Here is a 24968-nt window from a genome sequence, read left to right on the forward strand (position 1 = left end):
GGCATGCCTGAGGAGTAGGGGTAAAGGTGGAGGAGTTCCAAGGCTTATGCCTCTGCACTTTGTACACCAGGCTAAATACAGCCCACGTGGCTAGGTGATGGCAGGGGTGCTGCTCTGACCCAGCCCTCCTGGGCTAGATGCGAGTCAGGCCCTCATTTGGCAGGCAGGGTATGCCACCCTGCTTGGGAAGCCAGCTCCTCCTGTACCTAGGAGAAGTGGGCTGATCTGCATTCTGGGAGCAACAGGAGCTTGGGATAGTCTTAGTTCAGTCTTTACCAGACAGCTGGGCAGTGGTTAAAGTTAAGTCACAATTCTGTAACTTAATGAAAATTGGTCCTTGGCCCAGGGGTAATAGAATCCCTCATGCTACATAAGTCTCTATAGACTGTTGACCTTGTCACGTTGCCAGTTGACTCTTGATTGTCATTGCTGGTTTGCTCAGGCATCTACCATGCCCAGTCAGTCAGTCCGGCCTGGCACTGGCCGGATCACATCCACGAGCATTCATGGGTGTGGAACAAGCACTGGGCACTGCTCTCAGGAGGCCCCATGCTCTGGGAGGGCACACCCAGTGTTCCCAATGTGCCAATGGGGAATCAGGCCAAAAAACAAGTGTAGCAGAACTAGAGTCTGTGCTTGGGCAGGATTCAGGGTTGTCCCTTCTGACACTGTGCCCTTCTGTGGGAGGAGGCTTATCCTCCTACCCAAGCCCCCAGCATGGTATCCCTCTTGCCTGGCCCTGGACTTTGCTGCTGTGAGCGCTGTAGAGAGCACTCACAGAGCCTCATTGACCCCCTTCTCTGTCCTCCATCACACCAGGAAGTTGATCAATATCTCCTTTGTGGACCTGAACCCCTTCCCCCTGCGCCAGATCCGGAACCGACGTGCCTATCACCTGGAGAAGGTGCGGCAGGAGCTGACTGAGCTGGAGGCCATCCGTGAGGACTTTCTGCGTGAGCGGGAGCCTGGCCCTGACAAGGGTGGGCTGGTCAGCGATGAGGAGGAGGACGCCTGAGTGACGCCTGTCCCAGACACTGCTCTTTGCTCTGGTAACCAAAGTGTGTCCAAGGGAACTGCAGGGTCCCTGCTCATTTAATGCCCAGGTGCAAAATCTATGGCTTCTGGGACTCTGCGGGGCAGATGTCCAGAGCCAGACTGCACTTTCTCATTTCCCACTTGGGGCTGAAGAGGGGTCTGCTCTGTTTACAGCCAGTGCCATGCTGTAGCATTTGGTCACCTGTGTCGCAGCCCTGCTTTCTGCCTGATTGGGGAATCACTGTGCCCTTATCAGCTGGTTGTCTCCAAGAGCCTGTTTACAGATTCTGCCCCCTGGGCTGGTCTTCACCCCGTGAAAACCAGTCTTGCTGGGCACTTCCCATGTTGTTATTCCTCTTGTACACAGTGAACAGCTGTGTGTGTATCTTAAAGGGCAGCACTTGGAGGATGCACCAGGGCTTCAGAGTGTAGGTGTTTCCATGGGGTGAGGCCAATGTGCACAGAGGGGTATCCTTAAAAAGCAAGCACACCTTGTTCTGGAGCCGCCTCCGCTGAAAGCCCAGGAGCCTTCCTCTGCCCTGCCATGCACAGCCATTCACTATTGGTTCCCCCTCCATGTGGGGCACCTGGTCCTGCACCAGCCCCACGTGTGTTTGCAGGTTGCTGATGGTTTCACCCCAGCCTGCCCTGTGCCTAGCATCTCTCTGGAAGTGTCTGTGGTAGTGACTTATGGAAGCCATTCTCCATGTATGGCTGAGGTAGGATTCCAGGTGAACTGCCTGCCCTGAGTGAGGGTGCAGAAGCAGCTTCAGGGTTGCTTTGCAGGTAGCTGCACAGCTGCTGGGCAAGGTCTGCACAGCAGTGACCACAGGTCCTAGGGTGGCCAATGCTCCAGTGTCTTCCTGCACCGGAGTTGGCAGTATCTTTGCTGAGACCAGGGTTCATGGGAGCTCTCATCCAGCTCCGTGCTGGCTGCCAGACAGCCTTGTCCTAGAAGATGTGGGGTCCATGTGGCCTCTGACGTGGCAGGCTGCCAGGCAGGTCCTGGCTATTTTTGTTGAACCCCTTGGGACCATCCCTGAGGTGTGGGTGCTCTGAGTAAATGTTTTCTGGCACAGTGTTACTCAACACAAGAGAAACAGTCTTACATGGAGCATTTTACACTACCTGGAAAAAATTGGAATGCTCTCTAGTTAATATAAACACATTTGGACTAAGAATTGAGGCAATGCAGTTTCAAGAAATGCTCCTGTAATCAGCCCCCCACCCCCACCCCCTTGTCAGCTTTCTAGCGGTTTCATGACTGGGTTGGTACTTCAGCATGCTAGGCTGAGCTTAGCTTCTGTCTTTGGTGAAGTTGTTTCCCTACTCTGCAGAGGGAGCTTGTCTCTTCAGGTGTCAGAAACATGTCTTGCCATTGTATGTCTTTGGAGTTGGTTTTTGAGGCCTGGCTTCTCCAGAAGTCAGCCTGTGAATGGGGAGCCACAGTCTCCCACTATTCTCAGGTATGGGCCACCTGCTGGCAGTCCCCATCCCACCTCCCAGGGCTGGGGACAGCTGCTGAGAAGGTGTAAGGGAGAGGGGTCGGTGGGTGCCTCCAGGGTCAGCTCCAGCTGCCCAGTTTCTAGTTTCCAAGTGAGTTTCCCACACAAGGTGCCAGCCCAAGCTGCAATGTTCAGGGGCCATGAGTAGCCCCTCAGGAATGAGCTTGTTTGGTCCAGCTTGCTCTGGAAAGATGCATCTCCACAGTGCCTGCACAGCTGGGGCTGCTCTGTGGCCAGGCAGTGTATGAGAGGAGAGCGATCTGGGGATGGACTGGGAGCCTTCCTGGAGGTCCTCCTTGGAACAGTGCTCTGAGTGGCGGCGGGGGGGGGGTTAGGGGGGTTGGGGAGGGGTTTGCCAGGTTCCAGGCTGGGGACAGGATAGGCCAAAGCCCCAGTTTTGCATCTACACTTCCTGTGCTCTCCTACCGCTGAAGAGATAACCTGCTCCTGTCCCCAGTGCCTCTCAGGCCCCTCCACCAGCTGCCTGAGTAGCCTCTGGCCAAGGCTGGCACACACTGCTCGTCTTGCATGTAGTCTCCACCTGCTGGCCACAGATGCATGTGCCAGGGTTTGGGGAGTCGCCAGTTCAGCAGTCAGTGTTTTTTGTTGTTTTTAAATGGGTTGAACCTGTTAATACTTTTGTATATTTTTACTACAGTTATATTTTTGTAGGCTGTTTTATCAAAGTTTTTCTAGGTTGTGTACATCTATTTTCTATAACAAGTTCTATTTTGTGTGCACGATCCCCTTGCATGTATTTATGTAAGCCTGAGCCTCCCAATTGCTCTTCCCTCTATGCCACCTTTACCTCCAGCCAAGCACTCTGTATCTGTGTGGACTGCATCCTCACCCTTCTTTCCCTGGTAGTTTGGGTGCTGCATCATCAAGCTGACAGCTGAACAGTGGCAGCCAGGACTTCGGGTTGCAAGAAACACTGGTTTCCACTGTTATATTGATCATAGGAAGCACCCTAGGCAAACCCCAGTCAGGTTTTCTTAATGAAGCATTTGTGTTGTTGCATGACCTGCCCCGTTTTCTGTGCAGTTGGACCTGCCCGGAAGGCCCTGGTAGGTGGGAAGCCTGGAGTGGGTGCTGAGCATTTCACTGTTGGGCAGCGGGAGGATGCGAGGGGTACTGCCAGGTGACTGTCCTTTGATATGACAGCAGCTTCTGTACTGATCTTTAGGTTAAAATAAACTCCTTCATGTAATGTTCTGCTTGGGCCCATACCAAGGGCAGGAATTTACCTGCTAATCTGGCCATCGACTCTGGGCATCTCTACCCTCTATTCCAGTGGAGTGGCTGGGGCAGGATATCTCTGCCAGCAGCGGTGGCTGCAGGTGGACCTAAGAGCCGAGGCCAGGCCACAGGTCAGGTCTGAGGACAGTGGTGGGAGCCAGGATCCAGACACTGTCTGTTCCCAGACAATGAGAGAAGCCCCTGCAGAGGACAGGTGCCCTCCCACCAGCTGTCCAGGTCTGCCTGGTCATGGCTCGTTTGCCTCTTGCCCAGCTGACAGTTCAGGCCCAGCTGCTACTGTGAGGACATCTCAGCCACCACTGGAAAAACACATAAGGATTGAGACCAAATGTCTTTCCATAGAGTGGGGTGGTGGGGTGGCCCTAGCAAGGATGTCCACAAGGTGGGCCAGGACTGTAAGCTGCTCTCTGTGGGGAACCTGAGGTCACTCTGCACAAAAGCAGTGGCAGAGCTGTGCTGGGAACCCCAGCGGTACACCACCATGCCTGCCCCTGCTCCCATCCTTGTTAAGTCTGCTGCTTGATGAAGCCGAGATGTTATTACTCTGTGGGTGCCCAGGACCTCCTCACAAAGACACAATAAGTCGGCCTGATGCTTTCCTGACAGACCTCGGGTGACTTCCTGCCACTGTGGGGTCCTGCCTGGTGCAAACTGGGCACGGTGGAGGGCACCCAGTGCTCAGAAGAGGGGATGAAGATTTGGGGTCTCCATCTGGGCACATACTTGGGCTCTCACCTGGAATAGTGAACATTTAGGATCAGGTGGGCAAGGCGGCAGGGAATAGCAGGTGCACAGCTTCACTACACCTGGGCAGGGCCCTGTGCCCATACTCCCCACCTTTCTGGCATAGATGTGCTGGTTATTCTGCCCTTCGATATGGTCCCATGGTCTCAGTGCCCATTGAGTGGTTCCCAGTGTGCCCATCCCAGTCTCAATGCCACAAAACCCACACAGAGTGCCCATATGCTACCCCTGGAACCTGATAGTCTGGGGGATATACACTGGAGAATGGAGTGTGACAGCATCCCCTCAAACTCAGAGAAGTGGCTTATCACCTTCCAGGAGGAGACTTAAAAGAGTTGAAAGGTCCAAGGTTGCAGCCAGAGGGAAGGAGTAGATGAGGCTGGGCCTGGGAGGACAGTGTCCAGTCCTTTCTGGCTGAGCACCTTCATGCCCAGCTGCTCCCTGGTATGTATACACCTCAGTCTGGCTCCATGGAATGACATTGCCATGCCACTGGGCCACAAATCGGTGTGGTGAAGCCTAGGGCCCAGAGTTGGCAGTGGGGAAGGGGGCACAACCAACCCAGCCCCAACCTTGAGCGCTGAGGAGATGAAGGAATGGAATGATAGGCACCAGGAGGAGCAAGGAGGTCCAGGCTTTCCCCCTCCCCACACTGTGTGGGAGTTAGCAGAGCCAAGGAGGCGGGGGCAGCCCCTGAAGGTGACAAGGGGCTCTGCAGCTTGGGAGTGTATATGGCTCTACCCTATGAAACAGGTTTCTGAGGGCCTGAGTGGGGCTCTGGGAGGGCTGGGTGGTGGACACCAAGTAAATGGTGTGGATGGAACCAGACTGTACCCCTTTATCAGTTGTATCCTGCCCCATGCCCAGTCCTCTGCAGTGGCCTCCCCAGATGCACCTCTGGCCTGATGGCCTCCATGTCCACATTCAGTGCCATGCTGCTCAGAAACAGAGGCACAGCTGTGGTCACAGGGTCCAGGATGAGGAGAATCGGCAAAGGATGGGAGGGTAGGGTTCTCCTTAAGGTTCTCTGATCCAAGATGAAGCCAAGCTGTGCTTTGGAACAGAATTTATGTAAAATAATAACAAACGTCACACAAACCTTTACAATAATAAAAAAACTTTCCTGAGGGGAGGGGTCCCTGCCTGCCCTAAGGCGGGTGGGGTTAGCACCATGGGGCATGAGGGCTGGCCCTGAGGTCTGTGTGTCATGGGCAGCCTGACAGTCTGTGTGTTCTGCCCAGGTCCTGGTCAGCGGTGGGCTACCCACTGGTGGCCATGGGACAAGCCTTCATGGCCAGGCGGTGACATGAACGGCAGCACTGAACACGAATGGTAGGCAGCTTACAGTGGCCCATGATGTGCAGGAGCTCACAGAGGTTGAAGGATAGGTGGTCTCGCTCACAGCCTGGGCAGAGGGCGGGTACAATTCAGGTAATGGGCCAGGTGCCAGGGTGAGGGACTTCCTGGGACATTGTGTTGCCCTCTAACTCCCGTCTTGAGACATCAGCAGGCAACTTCAGGGCACAAGACCCTGCCCTCCTGTTTGTGGAGGAGCTCTCATGGCCCTAGACCTGCAGGTCACCAGCCGTGGCTGTCCCTGTCACACTTGCCTGTGACTGGGCCTGAGGACTGGAGAGCTGGCAGGGTGCAGCTCAGGTTCCTGGAAGAAAGGCACCGAGACTCCATCTTAGCTCTCATCAGGAGACTCATCCTAGAGAACCTTGGGACACCTAGATTTATCTAAGGCCCCATCCTAGATAAAGGACCTCACCTGAGGTGAGCCCATCCTAGACCACCTCAGGAGTCCCCAGCCAGGATCACCTCAGGTGACCCATTCTAGTCCATCCCACCTGAGAGCCCATCCTAACCGCCTGAGGTGACCCCAACCTAGACCACCTCAGGTGACCTACCCCTTCCTAGCCCATCTAAGGAAACCCCATTCTAGACTACTCACGTGACCCATTCTAATGCTCCTCACCTCAGGATATATCATCCAGGACCACCTCAGGAAACCTGATTCTAGCCCATCTCACCTCAGGAGCTTCCATTCTAGCCAATCTGAGGCGATCTATCCTAGAACACCTCAGGAAACCGCATTCTAGACAGCTCAGGTGATCCATCCTGTTTTCACTTCAGGAAACCTCATCCAGGACCATCTCAGGTGACCCATCCTAGCCCTCAGAAGAAACTATCATAACCCATCTCACCTTAGGAGATTTCATCATAACCCATATTAGTGGGCTCCAACCTACACCACTGCAGGAGCTCCTATTCTAGCCCATCTCACCTCAACCCCATTCTAGACCACTCAGGTGACCCATCCTAACTCCTTACCTCAGGATACTCCATCCTGGATTTCAGGTGACCCCATACTAACCCTTGTCCATCTTAGTCCACCACACCTCAGGAGGGCCCATTCTAGACCATTCAGGTGACCCATCCTAACCCCCCTCACATCAGGTGACACCATCCTAGCCCACCTCACTTAAGGAGACCACATGCTAGACCACTCAGATGACCTAGCCTAGCCTACCTCACCTAAAGAGATTCCATTCAGGACTACCTCAGGTAACCCATGCTATACCACTTCTGGAGCTCCCATTGTAGCCCACCTCACCTCGGGGGACCCCATCCCAGACCACCTTAGGAAACCCCATTTTAGCCCACTTGAGGTGACCCATCCTAGACCACCTCAGGTGAGTCATCCTAGCCCACCTCAGGAGACCCCATTCTAAACCACTCAGGAAACCCATCATGGCCCATCTCACCTCAGGAGACCCCATCCTAGCCCTTCTCAGAAGATCATCCTGATCACTTCAGGAAGTCCTATTCTAGACTACTTAGGTGAGCTATCCTATTCCTCCTCACCCTAGGAGACAATCCAAGGAGTCTATCCAAGGTCACCTCAGGAGACCCCCATTGTAGACTTTAGGTGACCCATCTTGTTCCACTTCCAGAGCCTTCATCCTAGCCCAGCTTAGGTGACTCATCCTAACCCACTTCACTTCAAGAGACCCCATCCTACCCCTCAGATCCATTCTAGACCATCTCAGGTGACCCATCTTAACTCTCCTCAGGAAACCTCAGCCAGGACCACCTCAGGTGACTATTGTAGACCATAGTAGGTGACCCATCCTAACCTTCACCTCAGGTGACTCCATCCTAGACCACCTCAAGAGACCCCATTCTAAACCATTCAGGTGACCCCTGCCTCACCTCAGGAGACCCTATTCTTTTTTTTTGGTACGAGGATCAAACTTGGGACCTTACGCTTGCAAGGCAGGCAGTGGAACCACTGAGCTAAATCCCTGGCCCAGGAGACCCTATTCTTGACCACTTCAGGTGACTTCATCATAGACCACTTCAAATAAGCCACCCTATGCTGCCTCAGGAGACCCATCCTGGCCCACCTTAGTGTATCCCTTCCTAGACCATCTTGGCTGACCTGTACCCTCCAGACTACCCCAGAAGACCCCCATCCTAGCCCATCTTAGCAGACCTCATCTAGACCACCTCAGGTACCAAAAGGGTCCACCCAAGGGATTGTATCCCCTCATCCTTGCTTATCCCTAGTACCTCACAAATCCTGGCACACCATTGAGTCTCAGGCAGTTCTGCCAGTCTGCAGTAGTCTGTGTTCCACAGCCATGCCACCTCTCAGTGCCCTGGACACCAAGCTGGGCCTTAGGCACCACCTCCCCATTTGGGGGCCACACTGGGCCTCATCTTCTGGTTCTCTGGCCAGATCAGAGGCTCACCCCCCCTGGCCTGCCTTCCACTTCCTGCAGGCAGTGAAATGCTGGGAGTGGGCCTTGTGTACAGCCACAAAAGCCATCAGGGTGAGATAGGAGGTAGAGCAAGGACAAGTGAACAACAGGAAGCTCTGGGGCAAGAGTTGAGAGCAAACCAACCCAGGACGATGACATCAAAAACATCAGGAAACCAACAGATAAAGGTCACCCTGTTCCCCCAGGAACCCCAGGCATGCGCAAAACCAAAATGACAAGACTGGCCTGGGTCCAGCCTCATTTGTGTACACACACACACACACACACACAGTGGGCTTTGGACACTCTGATCTCTAAAAACCTTGCATAGTCAGAACCTCCCTGCTGACAGGTAGGCTTAGTCAGTACCCCACTGGGCCAGGACTCCTGTCAATCCCAGCGACAGGACCTCCCATAACCCCAAGTCAGAGAGAGCCAGCACTGCCACTACAGGCAGTGAGCTCTTCCTCAGGAGTGTCTTTTGCTGCTTTCCCTTTTTTTTGGTACCGGGGATTGAACTCGGGACCTTGCGCTTGTGCGGCAGGCACTGGAACCACTGAGCTAAATCCCCAGCCCATGCTTTCCCTTTAATACATCTTACCCTTGCTGTTCCTTCTGATTGTCTGCTCAGTTTTGTTTGGGACACCAACAACCTGGAAACAGCACCCCAGGATCCCCAACTAATTACAAGGGGACACTCAAGTTGAGCACTGGAGAGGGAGCTGTAGGCTTTCAGGGACTAGGGCTGGGGACCCTCCTGCCCTGAGGCATCTATTTTGGGACATGGCCTCCAGGCCTCAGATCTTGCTTCCTGTGCTGGTGATGGCCCCCAGCTGCCTCCTGCCCTGCTTACCACAGACTTGGGCCCAAGGAATGCAGCCACCCCACCCTGCTGTGTTCAGAGCTCTGCAGAATTAACTTCTAGTCCCCTGAGGATCTGGGCAAGGTTCTTAGCCTCTCAGGCCTGTTTCCTCCATTGACAAGGTGACCACACACCCTGAGGTCCCAGGGTTTCCAAATGTCCTGCCACAGTCACACGACAATCCTAGCATCCTGGAAATTCCACGGGTCTCAGAGCTCAAGATACATCCCCAGGGCATCTTCACTGTGGCAGAAAACTCACTTGGGAGCATTGCCTGCTCAACCACCTCCTTGCCCTGCAAGTCCCCGCTACAGTCCACCGTGCCCGGGAGACTATGAAGCCCAGTCCCCCCAAGCTAGGCTTGTTCTTAATTCCTGCTACCCATTGGGTCCTCACCACCCAACTTCCTGTGGACCCCAGTCCCCATATGTGGGACAGGAGCGCAGTCTCCTCCAGCTCCAGGCTGTATGCAGGACAGGGCTGAGACAGGAGCAGCATGGGCGGGCTCAGTGGCTGGCACTTCTGTAGGGCCTTGAGGCCATGGAGTTGAGGTGGGAGGGACATTCCTGCCAGGGGCAGTGCAGCAAGGCATGGCCACTTGGCAGCTGGCAACTAGTGGAGGATGCTATACGGAGCAAAGGAGGGAGGGCAGGCTGGTGTGATTGCTGGACACCCTGGCCTGACCAACAGCCACACTGTCCTTAGGACCGGGACAGCCAGCAGGCAGGAGCGCTGTTCTGTGCATGGGATGCCATGCCTTTGTGTTTTTGTTGCACAGGTGGTCCTGGGTTCTCCCTGACTACAATATAGGACAGCAGTGGCTGCCACAAAGAGAGGAAGAAGTCACCTACCCTGAGCACCTCTTAGGTAGAAGATATAAAAACTAGGTAGAAAGGAGACAAGGAAATCAGAATTTTAAAATTGTGCTTAACTGCATCTTCAAAACACAAGTTACTCAAGCCTTTTTCCCTTCCAAGAAACTCCAAAAAAAAAAAAAAAAAAAAAAAAAAGATTTCTGAAGGTCTTAAAGACACAATGAGCCTGTAAAGCTGAGTTCTGGACCTGTCCTTTTCACTTGTAAATTGTGCTTCCTCCATTCACTAGGAAGCAGCAATATTGGTGGACAGCAGATCTCAACTTTAAACACATGTACACGGCTTGTGTTGTGACCCATAGACAGCAAGAATATATATACCTTAGATCACCCATCTCAAAGACACCCTTAAATATAACCACTTCTGGCACATTTCCTGTACTCCACTCTTGAGTGTGTCCTAAAATCTCCATCTAATAAACCTTTCTCTTCCCTCCTACTGAAGAGTCCTACAAATTCTTTTCTCATGATAGAGTCAAGGAAACACTACTTATTCTACAGGAGACCCTCAGAGACCCTCAGACCCACCCTGGTGACCCTTCTAGGTGCCTCACAGAGCTGGACCTTCACCCCAGAGCCCATTTGTGCAGGTGCGAGTCCAAGGCCACGGGGTTTCCTGTGCTGAGCACTGCTGGGGGCAGCTGTGGCTCAGGAAGGAAGTGGGGGTTGGGGTCCGAGCCACCTCTGGCCCAGGCCCTTCTGCCTGCCCAAAGGATCCAGCTGGCCAGGAAGCAAGCAGCACTAGGAGCCCACAGCACCCTGGGGGAGGCCCTTCCTGTAGTCCCTTTACTCACTCCTGGCTTCCTCATCTGGCTAGCTGGGAATGGGGGGCCTTGGGACATCCTGCCTTTCCCAGGAGGGAAAAGGGCTCACCTAAGGGCACACGGTTTTAGGGTCCCTCATCCCCACTCCCCTGCTGCTGGAGAAGCTGCCTGTGATCACTGGCTCAGCTGAGCAGCCCCTCCCCCACCAGGAGGCCTGGTTTCAGCACGGAGCCCCTTCTGCCTCCCCGTCACGATGGCCACATGGTGCTGGAGTCCATACTATAGGGCGCGCCCCGCAGTGCTTTGAGATGGCTTCCTCATCCCCTCACCCCACCTACAGCGAGGGCTGGGAGACGGGGCACTCACGTGGGCCCCCCGCGACCTCACAGTCCTTTGCGCTGCATGGCCGGGAGCCTTCGGGCTGGGCCTCGTGGCCGCACTGCTCGCTGTCTTCCTCACGCAGCCCTGTCCGCGTGTTGATGCACTTGACTAGGCGCCGCCGGACGCCTCCATCACAGGGTGCTGAGCACTGCGTGGGAGGGGAGGAGAGGCCTGGCACCAGCCCCCCAGGGGGAGCGTGGGTTTCCCGGGCAGTGCCCTGGGCCTTAGCAGCCCCCATGGTGTGGAGAGTGCGGCAGGGTGTGCACCGCAGGACCTGCTCCCACACAGGGGAAATGTGCACGGAAGTGAGCCCTGCCTGGCAGAGTGGCCAGAGATCTGGACAGGAACCACAGGGCCCTAGGGCAGCAGAGGGGGGCAGAAAAGGCAAGAAGTTTCTCAGCCCGAGCCTCTTCCCGAATCGGGCTTTGTTCTCTTCAGCTGGGGCCCTGGTGTTGTGAAAAGACCCGAGAACAAGTTTCATCTGCTGACTTGGGTGGGCCTCGTACTTAATTGTGCTGTTTCATTTATGTTTCCCTCCCTCCCCCCTCACACTGTCCCCATTTTTAAGATGGGACAAGCGTGGTCCAGCGAGGCAAAGCCACCTGCTAGTCACTCAGCAGCTTCTGGGACCAGGACCTGGATGCAGGCCGTGCTGCCCTCAAGGCCGGGTTCAGGGGCAAACCTGAAATTCCTGAACCTCTAGGCTCCAGACAGGTCCAAGAGGGAGGAGTCCTGCCTACCAGGGGGGCCCTCTCTGTCCCCTTGTCCCATGGTCTCTGGCTCAGGACCTTCATTTGCTGACTCTTTGCCCCTCTTCTTGGCATTTCTGACCCTCTGCTGGTTCTCGACCCCAATCCTCCCCCCGCAGGCTTCCCTGGTGTCCTGGCACCTGGCCGTTCCACATCCTGCACTTCATTCTTCCAGCTCACCGCCCCTCCCTGCAGCCCAGCTCACCTGGCCCCAGGGTCCTACCACCCACTTTGTGCAGGGGTGGGTGTTGCAGGGCTGAGTGGCATTGGGTCTCAGCGCCTCCTCACAGAGTCCCGGTTCCGGGCAAGTCACCAGACGCTGTTGCTCGCCACCACCGCAGGCCTCAGAGCACTGGCCGGGAGGGGAGGTGTCAGCACGGCTGGATCAGCACAGCTGGGACTTCAGGAGGACCAGCTCCACCCTAGACGCCCCTCACCTCTCTCCAGGAGGAGGTGTACCAGCTTAGGCAGGGGCGGGTTCCGCAGGGCTGCTGGTGGGGTGGCTTGGCGGGCCCAGGCTGGCAGTGGAAGGGCCGCAGTGGCTGGAGGTCCTGTATGTTCACACAGTGCACGTCCCGTACCGCAGAGCCTCCACCACAGCTGCGGGAACACTGGGGGACGGACACACGTGACACACCAAGCACATGCACACACGGGTGCCTAGGGACGTGTGGATGCAACCCACGTGCACACACATAACTGATGAGTGTGGCTGGGCAGATGTCAGACCTTGTCCCCACCAAGCCCAAGGCAAAACCCCAAGGAGCAACTGGGAGGGGCCAGCCCTGGGCAGCAAGTGGGAGGCCAGGGGCTGCTGCAGGCTGGGTCAGGTGGACAAGGGGGCAAAGGAGAGCTGGCAAAAGGGAAATCTAGAGGAGTTGGGAGGGAGGAGATGCCTGCAGGAGCAGGCGCCGGGCTGGGTCATGCTGAAACTGAAGATTCCAAAGACATCAGGAGTCAAAGAGTCAGTGCACAGATGGGTGTGTGGAGCCCCTGCCTGGCTACTCTAAAACTCTGTTTCTGGGGTGCAGGGCCTCACCCTGCACCAGGGCTATACCCTGGCTTCCCCTGCATGCACCTTACTCCAGTTGCCTGTGTACCAGGCAGCGCAGGGCCGCAGGTGGCAGTGGCGGGCGGGCTGGGGCCGTCCAGCAGTAGCGCAGTCCTCGTCCCGGCCAGAGCTGCAGTACACTGCCCTCCAGACTGCACCCAGGCCACAGGTAGTGGAGCACTGTGGGCATAGAGGCCATGAACATCAGCCAGGTCCCCACTCGGTCCCTGGCCTCCTACAGCCAGGGGACTGACCCACTTGGTGAAGCTGCCTCTGCCACAATAGGCCCCTCACCTGGGCCCTGGTTCCCTTATCTGCAAGATGGACTCCTCCACCCTTCACCTAGGGAGATGTTGAGAAAGAGGCAGAATCCTGCCACCCACCCTGCCCACGAGGGACCTGCAGGGCCCCGCCCCACTGACAGGGCTTGTTGATCTTAGACTCTAAGAAAGTAGTCCGGGTCCGGGTCCTGGTCCTGGTCCTGGCAGCCCACTCGCTAGAAACCCCAGGCAAAGCCAGCTCTAGGCTCCAGCCTGTCCCTCTCTCCCTAAGGCTGGGGGCCTGAACAGGCCCTTGTTTCTCTTGCAGTGACAAACCTGGGGACCCGGGAGGGCGCTCAGGCCAGCTCCTTCCCATCCTCTGTGGGTTCCTGACAAAGCAGTGGAGCCACTGAGGAGACTGCCAGGTGGCAAATCTGTAGATTCCCCCCTCCCACACCATAGCTGGAGGTGAGCTCCCTGTCCCTGAGGGCATGCGAGCATGCATTTCTTGGTGCCTGCTGCTGCCATCCTCACAGCCCCATGTTGCTCGGGAACGGGCCTCTTGGGACACATGGGGTCCTCCTCCATGTCACTGCTCAGAGGAGAAACCTGCCCCAGGTTGGGGCAAGGCTTTGCTTGCCTCAGCCTCCATGCAGCATGCATCTCTGTCCACCTGGGAGCAGATGGACAGGAACCCAGCCTAGCTCTGCACCACTTGCCTGGCTCCAGTTCCCCACTTGCCAGCTGGCATTCCCGGCGGGTGGGTCTGAGGGGCGGCTCTCCTCATCGGTTGGAGGGATGGTCCCTGTCACTGTCAGGGGGCTGTCCTGGTCCCAGCTCCTGGGCACAGGGGTGGTGTTAAGAGGAGAGGGAGTAGCCACCCCTGCTGTGGGCCACATCTTCCTGCGTGGGTCCCTCTCCAGTGTGGGGTCCCAGGTCATGGTCCTTGTTGTCTGCAGCAGCACATTCGGATCAGGAAAGTTGGGGGTGGGGTGGACAGGGGGCCAAGGGGGTTGCATGGAGCCAGGGCCTTGGGGCAGGTGGGGTGCTCTGTAGCCTGCAGTCTCTTCCCTGTCCTTGGAGATGTCATTGGTCCCGTCCCAGTGTGGCAGGGGTGGCTGGCTTTGGCTGTCCTCCCTCACTAGGAGCTTGTTGGGGCTCACAGGGGCAGTGGGTATCTCTGTGCTTGTGACCGAAATAGGGAGCCCAACATCAGGGGCAGCCATGGGGGCATCTTCCTCAGACAGGGAAGGGACTAGCAGGCTCCCGGGGAGCTGCTGCAAGGGCGGGGGTGAGAGGTGGCCAGCTCCCTGCTCTGCCCCCTCCTCAGCTCTGGGGGACTCCATGGGGTGCTCAGCAGGGCTGCTCTGGGGTGGAGGCATCTGTTCCACCAGGTCTAGGTTGGGCTCCTCAGGGGTTCCATAAGACAAGTCCTCGTGGAAATTGATGAAGTTATAGTCGTAGTAGAAGTCATCCACCCACACGGGCCCAGGTGGGTTCAGGTCCTCAATGCGATTGCTGATGCTGTCTGACTCAGGCGTGGAGTTGGGCAGGGGGTGTTCAGCCAGGGAGTTTGAGAAGAAGTCGACCTCATTGAAGAGCTCGGGGCTGGTGGCACCACTGCCAGAGGCCTCGGGGACCAGCATGTTCTGGCAGGGCTGCAGGGCGCAGGAGGCCTCAGTTGCTGGCCGGTTGGCCTCATCACAGGGGAGGTCCGTGTCATTGGTACAGATGGTAATTCGTTGCCGAGTGCCATTCCCACATGTCACTGAGCACTGTGGGGAGGCCATGGTGAGGGCTGGGGGCAGCAGAGCGCTGCCAGAGGACACAGGCATGGTGGGTACCACACACTGCCCACTGTCTGTGGCTAAGGCTTCAGGGTAGGCACACAGCCCTGAGTGCCCCGACCTCCCGCACCACCCTGGGGCCCAGGCAATGAGGGTTCTCACAGGTCCTCTGCCTCCCATCCAGGGCAGGCTCCTACTGCCCCCACTCACCTGAGACCAGTTGCCCACAGCCCAGGTGGCTGGGCAGGGCACATTGGGGTAACAAGGGGTTTCGGCGGGGGGTCGAGGAAGGTGCTCGCAGGCGGAAAGGTCCAGGGCACTCTGCTCCTCCATCCCCACACTCTGGAGGCAGAGCACAGCCCGGCGGGAGACACCTTTGGAACCACAGGAGCGGGAGCAGTGCTGCCACTCCCCAGCCCACCACCTGTTGAGGGCATAGGGTGGCATCAGCATGCTATGGGATGGGCGTTGGCAGACTCTTGAGTGGGGAAAGCCAGCCCTGGGGTCCAGAGGATGAGTCCCCAGAGCTCCAAGCCTAGGTGGATCTGTGTCCCTGAAGCCTGGTGACAGGACATGGCTCTTTCATCCCTGCTGCCCTCCCCAGTGAACCTGTGCAAGGCCTGAGGCCTCTTTCCACACCCAGGGTCCCAAAGAGGAGTGACTGGGGTGTCTAGAGCAAAGCTGCCTGCCTAGGGCCACCCAAAACCCAAGCCAGGACCAGGGACAACAGGGGCTTCAGTTGTGAGCCTGGTCTTTCCTCCTGGAATCAGAACAGCAGGAGCTGGTGGGCAGCTCACCGGGCGGGGCAGGGCTCCTCACTGCAGGGCCTGTGGCTGTCATCAGGCCGGGCCAGGGGGTCACAGTGTCTCTCATCCACCAGCCCTGCCTGCTTCTCCACACAGTACACGATCTGCCTCTGCACACCTGGGGATTCACATGGGTGAGCCCCTGCCCAGGCTGTCCCTGCACCCCAAGGCCAGGCACCCCTAGAACAGGGCCTGCCTGTGTCAGGATTAGGGGCTGCTTCCCCCTCCTCCCCCTCCCTGTGGTGCAGCCCCCATGCCAGATGCCCTGGGATAGGTGGTAGGTAGATTGTGGAGGGTTCTGGGTGAGGCCCAGGAGCTCGTTTGTGTGGTGGGAGTGACTGTACAACTTCCCTGAAGCCTGTGTGAGGGTCATGTTTGGCCGAGGTGTGGGCTCGGCCTGTGTCCAGACCTCAGGTCAGCCAGCATCAGCCAGGCGGTGGCTCTGCCTGCCCCATCCCACCTGTGCCGCAGGTGACTGTGCACTCGCTCCAAGGCCCGTGGTGCCAGAAGAATTCAGGTGGCGGCACCACACTGAGGTTCTCAGTTTCTCTGTGGATTGTGTACTCGTAGCGCACCCCAGGGTTGTACTCCTGGAACAGCAGCTGGGACAGGTCGGGGAGCCCTGTGAGCACCCCTCCATCTGCCAACTGGGGCTACTCTATGGTGCCACTTCAGCATTGGGGAAACTGAGGCAGAGGGCTTAGCAACAGGGCCCCACCCAGAGCCAGCTGTGTGCCACCTCAGACTCATTCCCCCAGGACCACACCCTGCCTTGGCGGGCCGGGCGGTGGGGTGGGGTGGGGGATCCCACCTCTGCAACCCCCGACAGACCCCGGGACGCAGCACCTGGATCCAGACAGGCTCACTGGTGGGGCCCGGGGAGGTGAGGTTCTCTCTGTCGCCTGTGCGGGTGTAGGTGAAGGTGGTGCCCGCCACCTGGTAATCCCCACTCCACTGGATGATCCAGCCACCGTTGAGGAAGTACTCGTCCGGGTCCTCGTGGCTGCGCAGGGCCAGGAAATTGGCGGCCTCGGCCACCTCCTCAATGTGGATGTCACGAGCTCCAGTGGGGATCAGCCCCACGTCCACGTACCCTGTTGGTCGGGGGTATGCACAGGCCACCAGGTGGGAGGCTGGCCGGCCCTGGCCCTTCCCTACAGCCCCACTGTTAGCTCAAGCTTGAGCTCCCCTAAGGCGGATGCCAGGTCTATCCCAGGTCACCAGAGGCTCCCAAGGCCCACAAACCTTGCCTCCGTGGCCCATGCCCATCATCCTCTCCTGGGGGCCTCTGTTAGTCTCACTGTCACCAGCTGGGTACATGCCCTACATTCCAGGCCTGCAAAGTCTTTTAAAACTCCCGGGCCTTCCTTCCAGTTCAGCTCCCTCCTCCCCACAGGCCTGCTGCTCTTTGGGTAAGGAGCCCCTTACAGCTGGCTGGGTGACTCCTAGGACTCAACTGTGTAAGCTCGGGGAGACAAGCCCGTCACAGGCCACCATCATCACCCCCACTTCGTAGCTGCGGAGTCTGGGACGTGAGAGGGTAGGCAGCCTGGACAACACTGCTGCTGGAATAGGAAGCAGGCACGGGGGCTGTGTGGTAACCACCAGGCCATGCTGCCCCTCCAGGAAGAAAGCTAAGCTACAGGCCTGGCATTCAAGGCCCCAAGCCGGCCTGCCTCCTGGGGCCTGGGCAAGGCCGCGCACACGTGCTCCTGCCCCAGGCTTCGAACAGCCTTCCTCACTGCACTCACCACCTCGCCTGGGTCCCTCCTCATTCAGCTGTGTCCGCCTCCCACAGGAAGTCCTCCCACCCTCCCGGGACGGGGCCTCTGCCCTGAAAGCTCCCACCACCCTCTGAACATCCCTACGCTGATCCGTCACGGTGAAGGCTGTCACCCTGTCAGACTGTGGGTGCCCCATCACCTCTCTCAGGGTTGCACTTAAGCAGTGGGGCCCGAAGGGGAGGCACGGAGCTGGGGTGGCCTCCATCTCTGCATAGGTAGACGGCACCTTCTGCAGGGACTGGGACCATACCCAGGCTTACCTGGCCGGCCTGGGGCCCCTGGGACAGGAGGACCCCCCCACCCCAAGACTCTCCAGTCTGGGGGGACTGTAGGGGCCGAGAGCAGGGCCAGCAGTGGGGGAGAGGCCCCTGGTCAAGTGCAGCCCCCACGGCGGCCCCGTCCGTACCCTGGCCCTCCGCCGTATCGAAGGTGCCGCTCACAGTGTGGCAGGTGGAGCCGTTGCCATGGCACACTCCGCAGCGGTCCTCCACAGCACCCGAGTCAATCTCGAAGTCACAACCCACGCTCTGCAACAGCGGGTGGGAGCCAAGGCCTGGTGCTGGGCACCGATCCTCCCTTGGGACTTTGCCCACCCACTGTGCAATCCGACCCCTCTGAGCTGATTCCCTAGAGGTGAAGCAGGGCCAGCCCATGCCTTGGGGGCATGTGGTGAGCCTTAGCATGGTAGAGGTGGGTGGGGAGCGGGCACACGGGGTTCCTAGGCTCACTGTCGAGGCCCGCGGCCCAGCACGGGCAGCCAGCCTCCTGAGGCCAGGACGCCACACCAGTGGCACAGAGCAAAAGAAGCAGGGGCAAGAGGTGGCTGGGCTCCAAAGTGAGACTAAGAATTGTTACCAAGCACAGTGCTTCCTCTGTCAGCTCAAGGCCTGTACCACTTTCTAACCCTTCCCATGGTGGAGGAAACTGTTGCCCGGACTCCTCCAGCCAGCAAGAGGATGAATACTGTCTGGGCTCTGGTTCCCAGCTAGGGCTGTGCTGGGCTGGCTGCCACTGAAGGCAGACAGCTGGGAGCCCAGGTAGGGAGGCCGGGGGAGGCCGACTTGGTGGTTCTGCAGTGCTGGGTGACGGAGGGCTTTGCCTTTGAGGTCATGAGGGGAGAGGCGAGGACTCCCAAGGGTGCAGCCTGGGGTAATGGGGCCAGGAAGAACCCAGAGGAGCAGCTGGAGCTCTCCAGGGGGCTGGGTGCAGGTGGTGCTGGGCACTGCTCTCACTGTCCAAGCGCACCTTACAGATTCCGTTGATGCAGAGGTCACGGATGGTCTGATCCTTGTAGCAGGGGGTGCCGTCAATCACAGCGTCACGCAGCTTCTCGGAAAAGTGCTCGGTGGAGGGCTGGCAGTTCAGCTCACAGGGGTTTCCTGCGGAAGGGGGACTCATCAGGCTAGGGTCACGAGCCCGGCAGGAAGACCCCTCCTTGACATGCGCCCATGACAGGCTGAGAGGCTGTGGGCGGGCAAGTGGCCACATGTGGTGCTAGGAGGGGTGGGACCCTGGGGACAGCAGGGGTGATGACCGGGCCACCCGCCTGCATCACTGAGGAACTGAGACCCACATGTCCCCAGCGCTAGGGCCTCAGTGTCCCCAGGGTGGAGGACTCACCATAGTCGAACACGGGTATCCATGTGTGCAGCTGGCCCTTGTAGGGCTTGGAGTCGAAGTGGCTGCACTGGACATGGCGGAAGGAAGGCTGGCCTTGAGGGCAGGCCTGCAGGCTGCAGAGGCGCACGCGCCTGCGCTCGCCCACGCAGAACCTGCCCTTGTACTTGGGCCTGTGAAGAGTGGGTGGGCCATGCTCAGGGTCTTGCAGGGCTTGACCCCTCCTCCCGGGCCAGGCAGCCCCCATCTCTACCCTGTTGGTGAGGATTCAACAGAGAGCAGCTGCAGGACGCCTGGGCCGTCTCAGGTTCCTCTCTATAAAAGGGGCTGGGGCTGCTCTGGGGCGGGGGGAGCTGTGAGAGGCTGGGGCACAGTGGACATGGCCGGCACTGGTGCCCAAGACCCAGCACCCTAGCCTTCCCTCAGGGTGCATCCATGCCTGGGGACCATGCCCACCTCCACTCCTCTAGGCCAGGGTCCAGCCCACTCTGGCAGAGGAGGGGGCATGGCAGGGTGTGTCTGCAGGAGGGGGTTCTGAATCCCGCTGGCCCAGCTGCCACATTGCTGGGCCTGTGCCACACTGGCTTCTCACTGATGTCTTCAGAGGGGAAACAGTCCAAGGAGGGGCCACCACTCACCGCAGGCCACACAGCCAGCCCTTCCTGCAGCAGCCCCATCCCAGACCCACATGGCACGGCTGGTGCACTGAGGGTGCCTGCTGAATGCTCACCACACACTAGCTGCACCCATATGGTCTATGGGATTCACCCTGAGAGCTACTTTATACCAGGTGGACAAATCCAGGGAAACAGGCTTGGAGAAGGCCCTCTACTTCGGGGTGGAGCAGACCTGAGCCCTGGTCTCTCTAAGGTCTATTGGCCAAGTGCTGACCACTGCCCTCTCCAACCGCTCTCCAGCCAGGTGCCCCTGTGGCATCTGATGCATTGTCCCAATTTCTCAGCAATGGGATCACCACTGGGACCCTGCCAGCCTTCAGAGTCTGCCCAGTCCTTCAACCCCAGGCACCCATGCCCCCACTCACTCAGGCTGTGTGCACCACCGCTCAGTACTCTGCACACCTATTCCACAGCTCCGTGAGCAGACGGACCAGGCGCTCCAGTCGGACCAGCCGCCATCCACGGGCTCAGGCCGGAAACCCATAGGGACGCAGTCCCCATTAAAACACCACTGCCAAGACAGATGGGGACACAGCAACCCCCCACACCCATCAGTCATCCTCTTGCTAGTGAGAATAAAGTGGGTGGACAGTGGGGAAAGATGGAAGGTGTGAGAGGCCCCCATGGTTGTGCCTGTTCCAGGACCAGGGTCAGGCTGGGCAAGGATGAGAGGGAGCCCACTTGTGACTGAGGGAAGGTGCCTTAGAGAATCATGGCATCAGGCCCTGTCCCCAAGCCCTCTGTCTTGCATGCTTGGGCCAGAGAGGGGTAGGGGTCTGCTGGACCGTGAGGCAGGGGTGACCCAAGAGCAGTGGCCCAGGGAAAGTCAGCTCTCTCCCGACAGCTTGGGGGACGGACGACCATCCCCTACCTTGCCATGCCCGCACTTGGTGCCGTCCACAGCAGGGTCCAGCTTGGAGTGACACGTCAATCCCACGGAGCACCAGAGAGTGTGGCAGACATTCTGTAGGGAGGAGGCAGCGTCACACCTTCACCCCTGTCCTAGGGCTACCACACACTCACCTCCCTTGCTGTCCCCAAGGGCCCCTTGGACACTGCTCCGTGGGCGGGCACACCATGGGGGTCTGCACCCCGGAGGTGCCCTGTCTTCCCTGTCTCCCCCACATCTGGACCACATGGTGCACACCTCAGCCCCGCCTGTCCTCTGGGAGGAACCCTGAGAAGTCAGATGTCTATCACAGGCCGTGGCCGAGACATCACACAGTCTGCCCCAGGACCTCAGAGTGCAAAGCCAGTGGCAGGCTGAGGAAGGCACCCATGGCCCCACCGTTCGGGGATGGTTGACCCAGAGTCCGCCCCAGGCCCTTCCCATGGGCCACTGTCTGGGGCGCTCTGAGGAGGAGGGCAAGCGGGGCTTCTCCCTGGCCGCATCCCCAACTGCTGATGATCATCCCTGCACCCTCCTGTCCCCTGCTACACTCACGTCCACGTCCTCACAGAAGATGGAATTGGCCCCGTACTGGAGGCGGCACTGGTGGTCCACATCGTACAGGACCCCGGGCGGCACAGAGGGGAAGTCGATGACATCAGTGGTTGGGTGGTCATCCAGGCACATGCCCCACCCACGGCTGGAGGTGGGACAGGAGGAAGGCTTGAGTGGTGACTGGCCCAGGGGCAGGAGGACAGCACATGGGGCTGTGGGAAAGGCCTTGGTGGGGCTGGGAGGGCAGAGAGGTGCGAAAGGCACAAAGCCCTGAGCTCCCCCCGGCCCCAGCCTGGCCCTACGGGCCTCTCCCCGCTCCCCTTTGGACACTATCACCTGGTTAAACAGTGCCAGCGGTGGAGCTGTTGCCCATCACACTTGGCCTTGTGGGTGAAGCCCCTCCTCAGCGTGCAGCCCAGCACCTTTGGGTGGCCCTGCTCTGAGCTTCTGCAGCTTGCATCCCTCACCTGAACCCGGGAGCTGGGGGCGGCGGTGAGTGGAGAACATTGCAGCAGGGCTGGCAAACAGGGCTTGAGCTCCTCTGGGAAAGGCTTGGTCCCCAAGGCAGCCCTGTCCTAGCAGCTGGGCCACCTGCTCACTTCCCCACTGTGGGGTGGCTCTGCTGCCTATCCCTGCAGCCAGCTTCCCTGGTGGCAGCTTGTGCCCATTACAAGCCCCCACTGTGGCAGAGTCAGAGGTATGACTACCCAGATGCGCAGCAGGTGGGCAGCTCTGGAGGGATTGCAGAGGCCTGGGCTTTCCTGGGGCAGCAGTGGCTGGGAGGGGGGAGCCATGCAGACACTGAGTGACAGAGCCAACAAGGCAACAAGGATGCGGGGCCTCGGCCAGGCAGGGAGTCTGGGAGGCTGAGGGCAGGCAGTGCCAGGGCAGGGAGCAGGATGAATCCTGGGTGCTGGTGGGGCAAGCAGGGTAGGGTCACAGAGAGAGGAGGGGCGGGGCAGTGCACCCTGGGGTCTGGCCCAAGAAAGGAAGAGGAAACCCCATAGGATGTAGTGAAGCTGTGGGAGATGCTGGGGTCAAGAAACAAGGTCAAGCTGGCCATGGTGGTGCATGCCTGTCATCCTAGTTCACTTGGGAGGGTGAGGCAGGAAGTTCACAAGCTCGACATCAGCCTGGGCAATTTAGTAAGACCCTGTCTCAAAATGCAATAAAAAAGGACTGGGGGGCACCTCAGTGGTGAGTGCTCAGCTAACATGTGTGATGTTCTGTGTTCCATCCTCAAAACTGCAGCAAGCAAGCAAGCAGCAAGAAAAGAAGGGAAAGGGTGGGAGAGAAGAGGGAGAGAAGAGAGAGACGGAGGGAGGGAGGGAGGGAGGGAGGGAGGGGGGGAGAGAGGAAGGAAACAAGGAGCGTCATCCCTGCCAGGGCTGGCGGGCTCAGACCCAGGAATCCTTGTGCTGAGAGGGTGGAGCTATGGACCCGGGCAGTGCGTTGTCTGTGGGTCTCAGCCCCTGGCTGGTGAGAGGCCCCAGGCTGTACCACAAGCAGTGAACAATCCCTGGAGACTACACTGCTGCCAGGGACCTGAGGGTCCCCCTGAATCTCCTGTTGGACCCTCTAAATGGGCATGGGCAGCCAGCTGCTGTGGGATGTGCCTGTGCCTAGGTGACCACACCAGACTGGCCTGAGTGCTTAGCACATGCCATGATGGGACCTCACAGCCCGGGCAGACTACCCATGATCGTCTGTTACCATCACAGGGCTCAGAGCCATCTACCACCTTCCTGTCTGCTGGGCCCATGCTGTCCCCTGCCTGGGCCGCCAACCTTCAAACGCTTCACTCCAAACACCAGATAACAACCACAGCAGCGAGGTCTGGCGAGGACAAGGACATATTCCCAAGGGCTTGCTGAGCCTGCGGGCTCCCTGGCAGCACACAGGCACAGGGTCCGCTAGCAGTGAAGGGGCAGCCTGGTCTGGGCGTCCTCCTTCCCTCTAGCATGGTGGGATTGTGGGTGTGGATGGGGGGTACCCTCTCCCTGGGACGGACACTTGGCCCCACCTGACAGCTGCCCGGCCACCTCCAGCCCCATTTCCTGGCAGGGACCTGGTGCTGAGTGGCTGAAGGTTCCGCTCCTGTGCACAAGAGAGGGTAACTTTACCCTCCATCCATTCCCACAATCCCAGTGTGCTGGAAGATGCTGTGGCCTGGGGCCACCCCAGGTCCTCATTGATGGGGGAGGCCTAGCTCCAGCCCTCGAGTATAAATAGCAGTGTCTACTTGGGAAGTCACACGGTGGCCAGTGGCCGGCCCTTCCTTCCTCTGGCTGGCTCCCTGCCGGGCTCTGCACTGTAACACACACCCAGGCTCCCATGGCTGTCAGCCTCCCCTTGGCCTCCTTGTTCCAGTGATAGCGGGGCCAGGTTAGAGTGGACACTGGGGGACTTTAGGGATGGTACAGAGCTGCCCACCACCTGGGAAAGGACCTGTGTGCCCCTCCCTCACACGCTCGGGCTGTCCTGGGCCCAGGAGAAGTTCAGGACATGGCATGAGACAGCTTGAGGGGAGGCATGGGGGTGTGTTCCCCTCCTGTCTGAGCAGAGGCTCAGGACCAATGTGACCTCTCACCAGGGTCTCTAAAGCATTTTCCAGCCTGAAAAGGCTTCTGGGTTTTTCAGGCCAGGAGAGTTGGACTAGCCTGGGGAGTCCTCTTCAACCCTGCAAAGATTCTTCACTTGCCCAGCTCTCTTGTCCACCTTGGGCTGGGCCTTGAGCCCCATTGAGAGTGTCCTGCTCCCTAACTGGCCATCAGAAGGCAACTCTGAGGCTCCTGACCCCAGAGGAGGCTGGTGTCCCCCTCTGTCTTCCTAGACATTGACAAGGACTGCCTGCCATGGGACTAGTCACCCGAATTGTCATCTGTCTGCCTCCCCTGAGGTTGGTGAAGGCTGCAGAGAAGCGCCATGTCTGCATCCTTTTCCGCTGTCCTCTGACATGGCCCCGGGGCCATGGTGACTATGACAAGGCAAGGTGAGAGCGTGGATTCATCACGTCTGGGTCCAAGCAGCCAGTGAGCAGCCATCTATCTGCAGAGAGCCTGGGGCGCTGGGTCCCTTGGGAAGGCGGGTGGCCTGCATGCCCCAGACCCCCAGGCCCTGGAAATGGGGCCTGACTCACTCATTGAACACCCTACCCTTTTGCGGGGAGGGCCTGGCTCCTGTCCCACCACCAGGAAGGAGACTGAAGGTTCCACTTTTCCCTGATGCCACTGTGGCCCTCCAAATGCACTCTCTTCCTTCCCTCTGCTGCCTGACCCCCAGGATGGTGTGACAAACCTGGAGATGGCACCTCCTTCCCAAGGACCTCTTGATCTGTAGGGCGAGCATCTCCATCTTTCTGCCTCTCTCTGGCTCTTCTCGGTGCTGGGCTTGCTTGTCTGGCTCAGGCGTTCATCTTCCCCTCCCGCCCTCAGCTAGGCCCTGGGCCAAGTCTCTCCACATTCCAGCAGCTGACCAAGGACAGAGACACCCCTGTCTGTCTGTCTGTCCCAGAGCCAGGGTCCTGGGTGGCACCCTGGGTGAGGCAGCTGGGAACAAGCCCTAGGGGTGTTTGGGAGGTGCCTCTTATTCTGATTTTCCA

At 58.6% G+C, this 24968-nt stretch overlaps 2 protein-coding genes across 6 annotated transcripts in view; one reads left to right on the forward strand and one right to left on the reverse strand.

The window, feature by feature from the left end:
• Nucleotides 1-3750, forward strand: part of Tbc1d2b (TBC1 domain family member 2B) — a 62323-nt gene extending 58573 nt beyond the window's left edge. For 4 of the 5 annotated variants that reach the window (XM_004872122.3, XM_087210292.1, XM_004872120.3 and 1 more), the window contains one exon: nt 820-3750. In XM_004872122.3, the coding sequence (XP_004872179.1) occupies nt 820-1015 (196 nt within the window). In that variant the 3' untranslated portion in view covers nt 1016-3750. The remainder of the gene's footprint in view (nt 1-819) is intronic. The other variant, XM_021250105.2, reaches the window with a different exon arrangement.
• Nucleotides 3751-5593: 1843 nt separating this feature from the next.
• Nucleotides 5594-24968, reverse strand: part of Adamts7 (ADAM metallopeptidase with thrombospondin type 1 motif 7) — a 50535-nt gene continuing 31160 nt past the window's right edge. Inside the window, 17 exon segments of the mRNA XM_087210296.1 lie at nt 5594-5845; nt 5848-5949; nt 11178-11340; nt 12147-12293; nt 12379-12552; nt 13020-13172; nt 13972-15027; nt 15250-15463; nt 15837-15963; nt 16306-16447; nt 16692-16939; nt 18036-18156; nt 18875-19008; nt 19250-19419; nt 20289-20434; nt 20795-20887; nt 21368-21512. Coding sequence (XP_087066422.1) covers nt 5793-5845; nt 5848-5949; nt 11178-11340; nt 12147-12293; nt 12379-12552; nt 13020-13172; nt 13972-15027; nt 15250-15463; nt 15837-15963; nt 16306-16447; nt 16692-16939; nt 18036-18156; nt 18875-19008; nt 19250-19419; nt 20289-20434; nt 20795-20887; nt 21368-21512 — 3388 coding nt within the window. The 3' untranslated portion in view covers nt 5594-5792.

The sequence above is a fragment of the Heterocephalus glaber genome, unplaced genomic scaffold (assembly GCF_053883595.1).
Source record: "Heterocephalus glaber isolate CG9 unplaced genomic scaffold, H.glaber_assembly_v1.0 deba00001140, whole genome shotgun sequence".
NCBI lineage: Eukaryota > Metazoa > Chordata > Mammalia > Rodentia > Bathyergidae > Heterocephalus > Heterocephalus glaber.